Source organism: Oncorhynchus mykiss, chromosome 23 (assembly GCF_057628025.1).
Source record: "Oncorhynchus mykiss isolate SJ-2025 chromosome 23, ASM5762802v1, whole genome shotgun sequence".
NCBI classification, from domain to species: domain Eukaryota; kingdom Metazoa; phylum Chordata; class Actinopteri; order Salmoniformes; family Salmonidae; genus Oncorhynchus; species Oncorhynchus mykiss.
In genome coordinates, this window is record NC_143044.1 from 27,241,344 (window position 1) to 27,258,386 (window position 17,043).

Sequence of the window (17,043 nt, forward strand, 5' to 3'; positions counted from 1 at the left end):
CTTTCTGTTTCACACCACTGAATACAGTTGTACAGTAAAGCCTCGCTGACACAGGAGGCTGCAGAGTGGAGGACAGCTCATAATAATGGCTGGAATGAAGTGAATGAGGTGGTATCAAGCACTTGCGATCCATGAGTTTGATAGCATTCCATTAATTCCGTTCCAACCATTACTATGAGCCCGTCCTCCCCAATTAAGGTGCCACCAACCTCCTGTGCGCTGAACTGACTCATGATAAATGGTTTCTTCTGTGGACATTGAAAGGATTTTGCAGAACATTTTAAAGATCGACATTCCTTTCAAGTTTTAATAAAAAAACTAAACCAAGTCTGTCATCCAATTCTCCGTCCTCTTTGGATTTGAAAGCATATGATTGGTGTGGATTGAGTTTCCACCATTGTTAAATCCATGTGATGAAGTGTGCAAGTGCATACTACTTGCACAATTTGGGAGAAGGGTAGAAAATCAGGATGCAGCCTACAAGACAAGAAAAGTACAAGAGACCCTGATAATGCAATAGTACAATTCTTTATGTATTTCATTCTGTAATACATTACATACAATTTGTACAGTGCATTGTCAATACAATACATTAGTAGAACAGTTTGGTTGCTACAGCAGGAAATATCAATTAAAAAAAACAAATACAAAAAATGTCAACGTAACAAAGACAAAATGAGATGTAGGGAAACAAGCAATACAGGCAATGTGCGTGTTTGAGACCGACTACATTGCAGTCCTCCCCTAGGTGGTGCCACAGGGCTGCCATCACATGCCAATAACACATCAGGTACTGTTGCCTGGGTTATGTTCAGTAGGCATGAAATGGAAGAAAAGTGCCAGAAAAGGAGTGAAATTAGAAGGATCTGGCTTATTTGAATTTTTTCGTTTTTTTCTGCTACAGTGTACCCTAATGAACATGGCTCAGTTCAGTCTGCAGTTCAAACCTAATCGACTACAACGTGAGTACCACCTATAACCTGGCCCTAAAGTCAGCTTGGTTAACCCAGACTTAACACTGAAGTGTTGACAATGGTGAATGCAGTGTTCAGTCTGGTCCAACCAGGCTACTGTATCAAAGAAAGAGACTCATTAAAATAAGGCCACAAACGCTGAATGTCTGACCACAGCATTCATACACCACAGGGTTGCAAAATTATTGTAACTTTAGGTTTTTCAAGTTGAAAGAATCCCGGAATCAGAAGGACATAAGCAGGGAATCCGTAATTCTCCAACCAGGATTTCTGGAAAACCTAGGATTTTGGGAAAGTTACTGGAATTTTGCAAACCAAATGTCAGGACACTTGACTTCTTATCTGCTTGCTAGCTACAAGCCATGGTAATGCCGTACTTCCATAAGAGATGCTACTAAATCTGTAACTTGGTAAGGAAAATGAAGAGTTGGGGCTGAAATGTTTAGCCTTAGATAAAAACGTTTTCTGTGCACTTGGATGGATTTGATTGGACTACCATATATTGACATTTTGTACATTATGTCACTGAAGGAGAATGCTACCATAGAACCATCAATTGGGAACCTCTACTATAGTTGGAGCCTTTCACAGTTTTTGGTCTCTATAATCATATTTCAGCCAGCTACCAGTGTAGGGCTACCCAACTGTCTTAATATACCATACTTCTCTTCTTTTTCTTTTTTCCTCCCCATTCTGAATATTGACACTAGACAAACTAATCTCTTTACTCAATGTAACTCCTCCATCTCTCTTTCTCCACCCTCCCATCTTTCTGGTGAATGTCTGTAGTTAAAGCACAACTGTGAATGTGATGGATTCCAGGGAAAGTGTAAACATACCTGGCTTCCTATTGGCTATGGAGCGGGAGAGGGGAAGAGCTTTACAGGCTGATGAAACAGGACTACGGCAGAGGTTTTTGGACGAAGCTCTTCTCCTCCTCTTTCTCTCATTTTATAACCTTCTACTTGGCCTTTGTCTCTCTACTCTTCAGTCTCTCAATCTGGTTCATTCCTCCTATCAATTCTCCCTTTCTCATCTTCCTCCCCCCCTCTTCCTCTTTCTGATCCTACCATATTCATTCTTCCTCCCTCCTGAGTCTCCTTCACTCCCCCTCTTGCCTCCTCTTCTACTTGGCCTCCTCTCCTCTACCACCAGGTAAAGAAGGGTTTCCTGCTCTGGAAGCTCTGTGTGTAGGACTCACTGTTGGCTCTCTGTGGTGCTCTGGCTGTCTCCACTATGACTGGGGGCATCTGAACCAGGTGTAGCGGGGTCCTACTCTCCTTCAAGGCCTGGCTCAGGTTCAGGATCTGGTGGTAGAGACATACAGAGTTTCAGCATAGGTTTACACAAACAGACAGACTTACATAATCAAGTTCTGGTGACAGAAACATACAGAGCTTCAGCACAACTTAGCATACACACATGCCCACACGTACAATTTCACACACTCAGGGTAACAGTCTGACAATATAAAGACAAATACTGACACTGTCCAGGTATTCCTCCAACAACTCACCTGTCCCCTCATCACAGCTATCTGTTTGTGAAACTGCCCTCTGTCAAAACCTGGATCCTTCTGTAGGATACACACAACAACTTCAATAACGCTGGCATGATTCATTCAGTGCTGTGAGGATGACAGAATAGAGTAAAATATAAAACTTTGTTGTGACGTTAAAAGGCCATAAAAAAACCCTTGGTCCCAGATACAGTGGGGGAAAAAAGTATTTAGTCAGCCACCAATTGTGCAAGTTCTCCCACTTAAAAAGATGAGGCCTGTAATTTATCATCAGATACACTTCAACTATGACAGACAAAATTAGAAGAAAAAAAAATCCATAAAATCACAGTGTAGGATTTTTAATGAATTTATTTGCAAATTATGGTGGAAAATAAGTATTTGGTCAATAACAAAAGTTTCTCAATACTTTGTTATATACCCTTTGTTGGCAATGACAGAGGTCAAACGTTTTCTGTAAGTCTTCACAAGATTTTCACACACTGTTGCTGGTATTTTGGCCCATTCCTCCATGCAGATCTCCTCTAGAGCAGTGATGTTTTGGGGCTGTTGCTGGGCAACACAGACTTTCAACTCCCTCCAAAGATTTTCTATGGGGTTGAGATCTGGAGACTGGCTAGGCCACTCCAGGACCTTGAAATGCTTCTTACGAAGCCACTCCTTCATTGCCCGGACAGTGTGTTTGGGATCATTGTCATGCTGAAAGACCCAGCCACGTTTCATCTTCAATGCCCTTGCTGATGGAAGGAGGTTTTCACTCAAAATCTCACGATACATGGCCCCATTCATTCTTTCCTTTACACGGATCAGTCGTCCTGGTCCCTTTGCAGAAAAACAGCCCCAAAGCATGATGTTTCCACCCCATGCTTCACAGTAGGTATGGTGTTCTTTGGATGCAACTCAGCATTCTTTGTCCTCCAAACACAACGAGTTGAGTTTTTACCAAAAAGTTATATTTTGGTTTCATCTGACCATATGGCATTCTCCCAATCTTCTTCTGAATCATCCAAATGCTCTCTAGCAAACTTCAGACAGGCCTGGACATGTACTGGCTTAAGCAGGGGGAAACGTCTGGCACTGCAGGATTTGAGTCCCTGGTGGCGTAGTGTGTTACTGATGGTAGGCTTTGTTACTTTGGTCCCAGCTCTCTGCAGGTCATTCACTAGGTCCCCCCGTGTGGTTCTGGGATTTTTGCCCCACGGGTGAGATCTTGCATGGAGCCCAAGATCGAGGGAGATTATCAGTGGTCTTGTATGTCTTCCATTTCCTAATAATTGCTCCCACAGTTGATTTCTTCAAACCAAGCTGCTTACCTATTGCAGATTCAGTCTTCCCAGCCTGGTGCAGGTCTACAATTTTGTTTCTGGTGTCCTTTGACAGCTCTTTGGTCTTGGCCATAGTGGAGTTTGGAGTGTGACTGTTTGAGGTTGTGGACAGGTGTCTTTTATACTGATAACAAGTTCAAACAGGTGCCATTAATACAGGTAACAAGTGGAGGACAAAGTAGCCTCTTAAAGAAGAAGTTACAGGTCTATGAGAGACAGAAATCTTGCTTGTTTGTAGGTGACCAAATACCTATTTTCCACCATAATTTGCAAATAAATTCATTAAAAATCCTACAATATGATTTACTGGATTTTTTTTCTCATTTTGTCTGTCATAGTTGAAGTGTACCTATGATGAAAATTACAGGCCTCATCTTTGTAAATGGGAGAACTTGCACAATTGGTGGCTGACTAAATACTTTTTTGCCCCAATGTATGTTTGTGTTGTCCATAGGAATTGGTAGAACCGCACAAACAGATCTGTGACCAGGCAAATGAAACCCCATGCTAACCTTAAAGAGTTCGTAGAGGTCTTCCTCCAGGTCTTTGATGAAGTTGGGGTCAGCCAGTTTGGGCAGAACCAAGTCCCTAATCTCCTGAGAGAAAGGAACCTTAGCCTGGGACAACCACACCCAGTAGAATGGATCTACACAGAGGAGGAATAAAGTAGTTTTGTGTGTGAGTGTGTGTGTGAAAGAGAGTGTGTGTGAGAGAGTGAGAGAGTGAGAGACTCACAGGCTCTCCAGGAGTCAGGGTGTTTGATTGGGAAGGCCAAGCCGTTGTCTATGGCTGCCAGTCTGACGATAGGCTCCTTTACCACCACCCAGTCTGTGTCCTACACAAACAGACAGAAGGATATGAATGTGACGTTCTAGTTTACCATTTAAAAAAATATATTTCCTATAAAAGTAATGCGGCAGATTAAATCTCTAGGTTTAAATAATGTTTTATACGTCTACTCACCCGTTTCCCTTCCGTGTCCATTGAACAGTCATATTTTAACAGCCAGTTGTCGTTCCCCCGATCTGCAAGCATCAACAGCATCATCATTAAACAACAATAAATCAAATTCAGTCATACATCCTCCCCACCACAAACACACACGCCTTTGTTCCTGATGATGAAATACAGAATCACCAGTTCCTCTGTGCACGCACACGCGAATCACACAAACACACACCTGTGTTCCTGATTATGTAATCGAGGACCACCAGTCTCTCAAACTGAAGTTGCAGCTGCCGATTGGTGTTCTCTGGAAGAGGCTCCACCTCAAACCGTCTCAGCCAATAGTCTGCATCTTTGTAGCCCTCCACAAACAACTGGAATGATCCCACCTGTGTGGAATGTATTATGTATAAGCATGATTCTAAGACATTATAAAGGATCATACATGCTTATAAGAAGTTTTAAATTATTACACCTGCAGGGTTTAAGTGTTACAATAGTATTTACTTTCAGGGCAGTGTTCTTCAACTCTGGTCCTAGGGACCCATGGAGGGTGCAGGCTTTTTTTTCTAGTCCAGCACTAACACACCTGATTCAATTAGCCGTTGAGCCGTTGATTGGTTGAATTAGTCAACACTACAGGAGGCATGAAGTGCTGTCTAAACTTTAAAGCAGAGACAGAAATCACCCTATTACATGGTCGTGTTCATTAAAACACTGTAGCAAAACATTTATAAACATTGTACAATGGAAAACTAAATGAGTGTTTCTTATTGGACAAGTTCAGGTAGTACTTTACTGTTTCGGACTGCTTTCTCCAGTTTCATGCCTAATGAACAGGACCCAGTTGTAGGTTCTGAACCCTAGACAGAAGGTGTACCTACCTTAGGAGGGAGGCCTATTCTGTGGAAGCGCTGTCCCACTTTGGGAACTTTCTCCAGAGCTAGCCTCTTTCCCCGAGACTTGACTCGGTCTATAGCATTGTAGTTAAACGTATCACTGGCCAGGTACACCACCTAGAAAAGAGAGAGAGAGAGAGAGAAAGAGATGGTGGTGAGAGGGAGGTGGTAGAGATAAGAGTCAGAGAGATCAGTCAATTATCAGTGCATACCCTTGTGTGTGTGTGTGTGTGTCTGCTAGAACTGGGCGATATGGACAAAAATTAATATCACAATAAATTGCCTGAATTATCAAGATAACGATACATTGAACGATACTTATGAAATGAATAAGCACCAGTTACTTGTTTATATTACCCTTAAAACTATTCCTACTACTTTGAATGGTATTATTGTCCTGTGAGCAATAACCCATATGAGCAAACCTAGGCATACTTCATTTCAAACTTTACATTCCTCTAGTCAAGGCTACTTGACTATGTTATCATTGATAAATTGTTGGTTTGTTCGGTGTTGATAATTGTCGGTTTATCATCCCAGCTCTGTCTGCCTGTAACCCTTCTTACCTTGGTCCGGGGCACGATATTGAGCTCTAGTTTTTGGTCGACCAGACTGGCTCCGGCCTCAGACAGATAGCCCTGGTTCAGGACCAGACAGTCCCGTCCGAAGCAACAGGGACAACACAACTTCTGGAGCCACTTGGTCCACTTTGGGTTCAGCTGACCGTACGGCTCCTCAGTCTTAGGCTTGAACACACCAATGACCTTCTACACACAGACAGATTATTATTACTGGTATTTGTTACACGCAATTAATATTCTTTATTTGTAGCGTAAAAGAGAGAGAGAGTGTAAAACGCACCTAACATTATCCTATAGCTATGAAAAATTAGATTTTTTTGCACAATAAAAGACAATCTCATCTGAAACCATACTACAGTTTTACAGCAGTACAAAGTTGGACAGAGCACAGTGGCTCACTCATCTACTATTTTTAGATTAACCCAAATCTTCACGACAATCTAATGTTGGTTCAGGCACACTATTACTGTGTACAAAGACTGCTCAGGAGGATCATATGATAAACAAAGCATTTGCTTGATAGAAACCTAGGTATCAAAATACTGCCTGTGCTTCACTGATTACCTGAGGCCTGCTGATGACCCAGAGTATCAAACAGACACTGATCTTAAGATTTTTTTAGCATTTTCCCTGTAAATGGTTAAGTTTACGGTGAAGGAATGAAAATCTGACCCTTGATCTGTGCCTACAGGCAATGTCTACCATGTCATTCTTCTAACCATGACTCAGTCCCCTCAGTCCTTAATACATCAAATGTGAGTGGTGATGTCAGAGGAAGTGACATCACACAACATCTGCCATCAGAGGGTTGATTCATGGTACAACAGAACCTGCAGGCTGGGGCTAACGAGCTGGAATGAGAATGGTTTCGCAACCCATTAAAGTCAATCAGATTAACTTAAGATTCCTCACATGATTGACTGTGGAAGGAGAAGCACAGGAGGCTAAGTACAGAGACTGTGGCTAGCTTTTTAGTCTATGGGCACGTTCCAGGTAGTCTTAAATGTAGTCTCGCTGTCTGTGTCAGATGATCCGATCTCACAACACCTGGATAAGTGTTAAGGCATTGTGGTTCCAGAGATGCTAAACTATTAGACAAAGAGTAAATTCCCTCTTGGGCCGAGGGTGACACTGATTTGTGTAGCAGCAGGCAGAGCTACATCAACACGAAAAAGTGTCAGTCCGTCTCGCCTCCACTTCATATGGGTGATTCCTCATAAACAAGATTTAATCCATAGAATGGTCCTTTGGAGGAAGGATTGTTGACATATATATCTTAAAGCATAACTGAGAATGAAATCATTGAAGTTGGAGTTTTGGCAGATTTGGAAATCACAGTTGGGTCACCTGCTACAGTCCTCCCTTCCACAAGCATATTGTTATGTTCCGCTCATAATGTTGTTTTTTCTATTTATTTTGTCTGGTGGTCAAAGCAAGACTGAAAACAGTCTGGACAACCCCTCCCTCTCACTCTTTCCAGTTACTGTCACTTCTCCCGGCTCATACTGGCACCTACCACCTTTCCATTTACATGCAACAATTTCAAAGTTTGACTGAATTACAGTTCATACGAAAATCAGTCTAGACAAATAGATTCCTTGTACATATATTTGTATGGTTTGTTAAACTTGGGAATCAATGTTTATTGTTTGGCATACATTTTAAAAAGTAAAAAATCTGAGTTAAAGCGCAAATCCGTTAACGTTCCATGACCATTTAAGTTGACATTCGACAGAGGGTGGACTGGCGGTCATCTTTGTGGTAGTAATTATAGATAAACATGTTTAATTCAATTTTTTTTAAATGTCAATGGTGTACTAGCTAAATTTCAGTCTTCTGAAGGGGTAGGTCCAGTCTATGAAATCTATATTTCTATGATTGAATACAGGGTTGGTGACATTTCAGTGGCATGCTGTCTCAACCGATGGCGGGCACAACACAAAAACCTCAGATGATGTGAAATAGAGTCTGAGCAACAACATATGCGAATATGGAAGAAACGTTACGTGTTTTTAGATCATTGAAGGTTTAAAAATGACATTGTGATTTTTTCAAGAAATAACTTTTGTTGACAACACTGTTGTATGTGGACACCTGCTCGTCGAACATCTCATCCTAAAATCATGGCCATTAATACGGAGTTGGTCTCCCCTTTGCTGCGATAACAGTCTCCACCCTTCTGGAAAGGCTTTCCACTGGATGTTGGAACAATGCTACGGGGACTTGCATCCATTCAGCCACAAGAGCTTCAGTGAGGTTGGGCACTGTTGTTGGGCAATTAGCCCTGGCTCGCAGTCGACATTCCAATTCATCCCAAAGGTGTTCGATGGGGTTGAAGTCAAGGCTCTGTGCAGGCCAGTCAATTTCTTCCACAACAATATCGACAAATAATTTCTCTATGGACCTCTCAGTGCACGGGGGGGGCATTGTCATGCTGAAACAGGAAACGGGCCTTCCAAACTGTTGCCACAAAGTTGGAAGCACGGAATTGTCTAGAATATCAATGTATGCTGTAGCGTTAATATTTTCCTTCACTGAAATTAAGGGGCCAGGCCCGAACCATGAAAAACAGCCCCAGACCATTATTCCTCCTCCACCAAACTTTACAGTTGGCACTATGCAGTCGGGCAGGTAGCATTCGCCAAACCCAAATTCCTCTGTCGGACTGCCAGATGGTGAAGCGTGATTCATCACTCCAGAGAACACGTTTCCACTGCTCCAGAGTACAATGGCGACAAGCTTTACACATTTGATGAACTAACTTGTTGGAAAGGTTGCATCCTTTGATGGTGCCACGTTGAAAGTCACTGAGCTCTTCAGTAAGGCCATTCTACTGCTAATGTTTGTCTATGGAGATTGCATGGCTGTGTGTTCAATTTTATACACCTGTCAGCAAAGGGTGTGGCTGAAATAGCCAAATCTACTCATTTGAAGGGGTGTCCACATATGCTCATGCTATGGTGGGGTATGCAAAATGGGTCAACTTTAATGTTTTGGCATTCAGGCCCAAACAATAACTTTCTAACTACTTCTTCCATTGGAAAACATGTATGGAAAGTTCTGTCTAAATAAATAAAAAATGCTGTCAAAAAGTAATTGAATTCCAATGGATTTACCCAGAGGAAACATTAATGTTAAAGGACGCCTGGATAAATGCAAAAATATTCCAAATGATTTATTTCTCAATTATACTGTAAAATACAAATGTCAATAATCCTTCCTCGGATTACATTTTGTGAAAATCCCCCAAAAGAATCATGGTATTGTTTTGTCCCATGACTGCAGTAAAGACACCCTGGAACGCAGCCTATGTAACCTTGGCTGAGACAGTGCCTGGATAGAAGGTTATATCTGTTGCCTTTAATAGTTCACTGGTCCATAGGAGAGTAACAGAACTGTGTTAATTGAGCATGTGGAGAGAAGAGAGAGAGAGGCTAGGAAATGGAAATTAAGTGGCCATCTTCAGAGAGTGTGAGGATGCTTATTACTAGGCATACCTCTGGAGAGAAAATGGAGACGTCTACCTTTAGCCATTCAGATTGCTAATACATGACCTCTCCTGAGTTACGACATCTTCACACAGATAGTTGCCTACATGGTACCCAAACACACAGAGTAAGCTAAATTGATTTTCTATGGATTCAAAAAAAGACTGACAGGTCTAGGGTTGATCTCACTTACATGTGAACAATGCATAGAATGTCTGTACAATTCTCTCCCAGCCTGCTTCATTTAAAAAGGAACTAACAAGCTGTATAACAGGATATCTCAACCTTTTCAATACAGGAATGGCAGCAAATTACAATTGTTTTATGCCTGAGAACTGATAGTGACAGCTAATCTCAGAGACTGGGCCTGTGTGCACTTTGCACCACACTTGAGTTAGAAGTTGCCCAAAGGCACATCTAGGATCTTACAATGTCTCTATCCTTAGACCAGTGTCTGGGGGCAACTTCTTTCTATTCTATGCATTATGCAGGGCTGGCAGCCCACAGATTTGTTTTTCCTAGCCTGACTGCCAATGACCCTGGGCTTTGAGATGCCGCCTTGTCACACCCCCAGCCTAGCATGGTTGAACTACACTGAACAAAAATATAAAATGCAACAAGAAACAAAGATTTTACAGTTCCAGTTCATATGAAGAAATCAGTCAATGTAAATACATTAATCAGGCCCTAATCTATGGATTTCACATGACTGGGAATGCAGATATGCGTTGGTTGGTCACAGATACCTTAAAAAAAAGATAGGGGTGTGGATTAGGAAACCAGTCAGTATCTGGTGTGACCATTTGCCTCATGCAGCGCAACACATCTCTTTCTCGTAGAGTTGATCAGGCTGTTGATTGTGGCCTGTGGAATGTTGTCCCACTCCTTTTCAATTGCTGTGTGAAGTTGCTGGATATTGGTGGGAAATGGAACACACTGGAGTACACGTTGATCCAGAGCATCCCAAACATGCTCTACGGGTAACATGTCTAGTGAGTATGCAGGCCATGAAAGAACTGGTACTTTTTCAGCCTCCAGCAATTGTGTACAGTGACATGGGGCTCTGCATTGTCAAGCTGAAACATGAGGTGATGAATGGCACGACAATGGGCCTCAGAATCTCATCACGGTATCTCTGTGCATTCAAATTACCATCGATAAAATGCAATTGTGTTAATTGTCTATAGCTTATTCCTGCTCATACCATAACACCACCACCACTGTTCACAACGTTGACATCAGGAAACCACTCGCCCACACAACGTCATGCATATGCCATCTGCCCAGTACAGTTGAAACCAGGATTTATCGGTGAAGATCACACTTCTCAAGCTCGCCAGTGGCCATCGAAGGTGAGCATTTGCCCACTGAAGTCAGATACGATGTTGAACTGCAGACCCTGATGAGGACGACGAGCACACGGATGATCTTCCCCGAGACTGTTTCTGACAGTTTGTGCAGAAACTCTTTGATTGTGCACAGCCAGTTCCATCAGCTGTCTGGGTGGCTGGTCTCAGACAATCCCGCAGGTAAAGATGCTGGATGTGGAGGTCCTGGGATGGCGTGGTTACACGTGGTCTGTGTTTGTGGGGCCAGGTGGACGTACTGCCAAATTCTCTAAAATGACACATTGAAGGCGGCTTATGGTAGAGAAATTAACATTAAATTCTGGCAACAACTCTGGTGGACATAACTGCAGTCAGCATGCCAATTGCACACTCCCTCAAAACTTGTGACATTTGTGGCGTTGTGTGACAAAACTGCAGTTTAGAGTGGCCTTTTATTGTCCCCAGCACAAAGTGCACCGGTGTAATGATCATGCTGTTGAATCAGCTTCTTGATATGCCACACCTGTCAGGTGGATGGATTATCTTGGCAAAGGAGAAATGCTCACTAACAGAAATGTAAACATATTTGTGCACAACATGAGAACACACCGATCTACTATACGACAAGGTCTACCATGGCTAGAAACAAGCCACAATGTGAAAAATGTTCAACTCAAAAATCAACACTGCAGATACATGCTGGAACTCAATACAGAACATGATGACATCACTGCACAGTCAGGGCTAGAATCAGCAACAGCAGGTTGCCAGAGCAGACAGACAGTAAGCAAAATCATGTGATGTTGTTGCTGCATGAAACTGAATTATATGATTTACTTGAAAACAAAGGACATTTTCAAACATAAGAGATGGCATCCTCTCCCTATTCGTCTCCCTCCCTGTTTATCGGACTGTATTTTTTTACATCTCTCCCTCTGCCCCTCTAGAAATAAAGACCATAGTAGCTAGAAGCTTGTCTGTCTCACCCCTTGAGAGTCTTTGACGAAGTAGCTACCACTGGATCCTTGGCAGATCCTCTCTGGAAATATTTCTTCTTCTATGGCTTGTTCTGCTTTCCTCACGATCTCCCTAAACTCCGGGTCGTCCGGAAACTCATTCCTGTGTGGATCCCGCGGCGAATTCCCTCTGTCCCGGTCCAGAAGCGGCTGTCTCTCACGGCTGCGTCCCGGGCTCCCAGCCGACACTCGCACAACAGAACCCGGCGTTCTCGGATTGGTGGCTTCGCTCTGGCAGTAGTTGTAATCTATGGAGTCCTGGAGAGGGGAGACAAGGGGGCTCGTTTCGTCCATCCCAAAGTGGGATGTGGGGTATAACAAGCGTCGGCGAATGGACAGATAAGAGCCGGGACTCAGACGAGTTATTTCTACGCTGTTGTCTCAACGCTGCTGATTCTGGCCTACCGCAAGCTTTCAAACAAAACAGTGTCGTCTTTCCGCGTAAAAACACGCCCACTTGGAATAGAGACTCGCGATTGGCGCTTTCCCTGCCCAACCTCCTAGATGTCTAATGCTGCATTTATAAGCAAGTGAGAAGGCGGCAATTACCAGTTGTGAAGGCTTAAATACCAGTTGGATGCATTCACTTGTTATCAACTCGTTATGAAACGCTGCGTCAACCACAAACTGCAAGTGCAGCTTTCATGCTTGTAAACAAAGCGTTCAAAAACCATAATAATATATTTTTATAAATAATGTTTTGTAGTTGCAATTAACTGCCGAAAATGCTGTTATGAGGTCATTTCCTTAGTAGTTGACCTCAGAGGTCAGCATGTGTGAGAGGTTAGAGCTCAGGCTTGACCCCTCCACTAGTAATTGCCAGTTGGAGGGGAGTTTAAATGGATTTATCCCAGTTGTATGTGGTTATGGACCAACTATGTTGAAATGTGGTTGGGAGGGGGGAATCGGGTAATACTGAACTTTTACAGCCTGTGAAAACTGATCAGGGTTGTGGTCAAAATACTATCTTGCTGTAGCTGTTGGTTTGAGTTAAGGCTATTGTGGTGGAGTGACCATTCAAACACAGATGGTGGTTAGCAGTTCAAATAATAAATCCATCTGGTTTATTATTTCAGTTTAATTGTTGAAGATAATGATGACAAGGTTCAGGATGTAAGGATTGATGGTTAACTAGGAAACAAAAACATACATGTTAGTGATTTCATATAAATCAAGTGCAGATCCACAAATATACTCATGAATCTCAATAATATTACATTGAAAAAACCTTAGGCTACAGGTTTAAACATGATTAAAAGAAAAGCATGAAGTAAATGTTCTTCAATTGGTCATATAAAAGAAGAAATAAAAACAAACTTGGTCATAAACATCCAAAATACACAAAGGGAAGGTTTACAAGAGAAAAAAGTGTCTTGTAACAAAACACTTACAAACTGAAACAGTGAGGTCTGGCACACTGATTAGTGACTGGTGGGGGTATTTAAAGGTGGTGAAGGAGCTTGAGTCCCACCTCTGCTGGAGGGGGATTGGACAGGCGATGGTGGTTGGTGATAGGGTGAGGGGACTGTTTGTATTCATTATTGATCCCTATTAGCTGCTGCTAAAACATTACAATACATTAACAGATTTCACAACATATTAAGTGTGTACCCTCTGGCCCCTAAACTACTACCATATTTCTACAACACAAAATCCATGTGTACGTGTGTGTATAGTGCATATGTTATTGTGTGTTTGTATGCACGTATCGTGCCCTCTTCATGACTGAGTGTACATTTACATTAGATGGCGCATTAAGTATATATATATAAACTGTGCAAACAGATCACTGTACAAACAGACTGCGTTAGATACTAATAGAGCCGTTTGGTGTGTGTGTTGCCCATAGTTGTCCCGGTGTCGTGTATCTGATGAAGTCCGGGTGGCTTATGAGTTGTAAAGTAGTGATTCAATTTCTAGTACTTGGATAATGATACAGCTATATAGAAATTTGACAAATATACATGTTTCTGTCTCTCGTGTTTCAGAACCGGGTAGACTCGGTCATTATTTATTTCTCGAGCGAGGACAAAGAGGCAGCCGATTGAATTTTGAGGACATATTAGCAGACCAAGCAATAATTCTCGGTCCCCTGCGTTTTCAGTAGTGTGGGTAGGGCACAGGCGTATCTTTATCCTAAAATTACTGCGAGTTCCGGTAACTTAGGGCTAGCAAAGAAAATCGCTGAGAAAGGGTTGAATGTAAGACGTTTCTAGTAAAACCGTTCCCTTGTTTAAGGGGATCCTATGTTATGCTTGAAAGTGTACAAAGTAGGACTCGCTTGCACGAGATGCTAGAACTAACAAGTTGAGCAGCCATTTTGTTTTTCCTGTTTCATGTTGAAATTCCTCCGTCTTGGGCGACGGAAGTCCCGCCCTCTGTATTTCTGTTTGATTTCAGCTTTTTGCAATCACTGACTCCTGGTGGTGAAGAATCACCAGTAATATTCATTTTAAAATAATTAGTTCTATGTGATATCGACCATATGCTCACGTGTATTGAAATGGGGTACTGACTTTAAACTGTTTGGATATGTCTCATTCAATTTTAACTAAAGTTAAAATTGCCTAACAAATCTTTTCAGGTGGATCTTTTAGATAATATCCAAAGTGATTAGTTTCTACATGAACCTAGATCAACAATGCTGTCAGGTTAATTAAAGTTGAATTCCCAAATAGCCTATACAGGTTTGATTTATCATTAACACTGATTAATCAATTACATTTGTGTTTGCAAGCATTAATCCAACTCCTACATTACTGACCAGTATTGATGAAAGTTCCCCCTTCGCGGGAATCCCATGTGGTTTCAGCCCTCAGGGATAAGTGATCCCTGGTGTAACAGAATCGATTAAAAAATATATATATTCCATTGAGGTCCACCGTTGTCCTACAGTGCTAACAAATGGTTACTCTTCTGATATCCAGCCAAACTACACTGATTGGATATCGGTCTCATTCAATTTAACTAAGAAATTAAAATTGCTTAACTTTTTCAAATGGACATTTTAAATCATTTCCAAATTGATTGGTTTCTACAAATGAGACCATTTAAACTCTTCCACATTAACGTTGATACAGCTACTCTCTCAGGTTCATTAAAGTGTAAATCCCAAATAGCCTATATAGGTTTGATTTATCTTTAATTTTGATTAATCAGTCAAATTTGTTTTTGCAAAGCTTATTTTGGGACTACCCAGTACTGAAGGAAGTACCGCCTTCACGGAAATCCCATGTGGCTTTGGCGTTATGGATAATTGAACCTAGTGGTGAATGTACCAACATTTGCTCTACTGGTTACACGTATGATAATCCAGACAATCTCAATTGATTGGACATCATCGTCTCATTCAATTTAATAAGTTAAATTGTCGAACATACATTTTCAGGTTCTTCCAATTAAAGGAGACATTTTAAACTTTCCCATATTAACTTAGATGAACCAACTTCTTAGGTTAATTAAAGTTCAGTTGCCTAAACAGGTATGATTAATCATTATCATTGATTAATCAAGTCAATTTGCTTTTGCAAATTCATTCACCTCCAACTCCCACATTACTGATACAGTACTGATGATTTATTAACATCTATAAATAGATTAAAATTGTCTTTGCAGCTTCCAACGAATTCCCAACCCAAACTTTAGAGAAAAAAATGAACATTTTTCAAATAATGTGCAAGCTATCAGAGGGGGTGGTCCCCACTCCTCCGTTAATTAGTGAACCTCCACCCATAAAAGGATTGATTTCTGACCTCAGCAGTGATACCAACCCTAACTATGCCATTAGCGGAAAAACAGCAGAAATTGCGAACGACCTCCAAAATCAACCATCAAATGCAGGCTTTGCAACGGTTCTATCCACTTCAGCCCTTATGTATCGGCATCAAAGATTGGCATCGGTACAATACCGCAATGCACAACTGAAGCACGTGCAAGACATGGCTGACATGAAGGGACAGGTGGAGAGAACCAAGCAACTATTGACAAAAGCAGGAAATGAAAACATTCTGCTCGCCAAGGAACTGCGTTTGAAATCGGAACAATTAAAAGTAATTGAAAATACTCATGACGATGAACGAGCACAAACTCTTCAACAAAATCATTGTCTACAGGAACAACTAGATTTAGCCAAAACTAAATACGATGTAGTCCACAGCAAACTAGATAAATCTGTGGAGTTATCTACAAACAGGAGCGCGCAATTTGATAACATGCAGGCAGTTTTGTTCTACTCCAAATGCTGCAGACTAAAGACGATCAGTTAATGAACACAATGACTAAGTTGGATGACAAATCAACAGAACTCATTGATGTTGCTGACCAAATGAATGATGAGAGAACGCAGGTGATGAGGATGGAAATATGGATTTCTAAGCAAGCAGAGGAAATCTCATCACTGAATCTCACGCTCTGTACTCAAGACCTCTTTCTGCAAACCATGACAGATAAGTTTGAGACCGAAAGGAGCAAGTGCAACACTCACGTGTGCAAAATTAGTATTCTAAGCTCTCAAGTTTACTCTACAATGCAGCAGAATACCACCCTTAGGTACAATCTGGTGGAATTCCAGAAATGTTACGCGCTACAGCGTGACTACCCAACCAAGCAACCAGAGCCCGGTACTCAAAGGAGTGAAGAGATGGAAGGTTTCAGACTTTGCCTCCATCATGTGTCCCTCAGTCTTCTCCACTTGGCCATTCGGCACTGAGTAATATGGCACCTCTTCGCCAACAAAGCCAAAGCTCGGCTTCTCCTCTTGGCCTTTTGCCCCAATTTCCCCATAAGATGAAGCCAACCCTCTCTGCCCACTTGGTGCGGAACGCCTTGACAAATTCGTCAAAGATTTCCTCACCTTTGAGTGGAACATAGAGGACGCATTGGATGGCTACCCGAACACTACAGGTTCTGACAGGGTTTACCTATGGAAGCGAACGTCAAATAAACACGTGACGAGGTCCATTCGTCTAT

General features: G+C 41.9%; 1 protein-coding gene across 2 annotated transcripts; it reads right to left on the reverse strand.

The window, feature by feature from the left end:
- Positions 1 to 509: 509 nt before the first annotated feature.
- On the reverse strand, positions 510 to 12,539 carry LOC110502666 (phosphatidylinositol 4-kinase type 2-alpha). Of its 2 annotated transcripts, none has more exons than XM_036960375.2 (9): positions 12,046 to 12,539; positions 6,229 to 6,429; positions 5,648 to 5,779; positions 4,999 to 5,152; positions 4,782 to 4,843; positions 4,554 to 4,653; positions 4,331 to 4,464; positions 2,491 to 2,550; positions 510 to 2,281 (listed from the first exon to the last, which is right to left on the reverse strand). In XM_036960375.2, the coding sequence occupies exons 1-9, from the start codon at positions 12,367 to 12,369 to the stop codon at positions 2,120 to 2,122; spliced, it is 1,329 nt and encodes a 442-aa protein (XP_036816270.1). In that variant the 5' UTR covers positions 12,370 to 12,539; the 3' UTR covers positions 510 to 2,119. The 2 variants fall into 2 exon arrangements, with proteins under 2 accessions (XP_036816270.1, XP_036816271.1); XM_036960376.2 differs by having other exon boundaries at positions 6,229 to 6,426; positions 12,046 to 12,492.
- Positions 12,540 to 17,043: the final 4,504 nt, after the last annotated feature.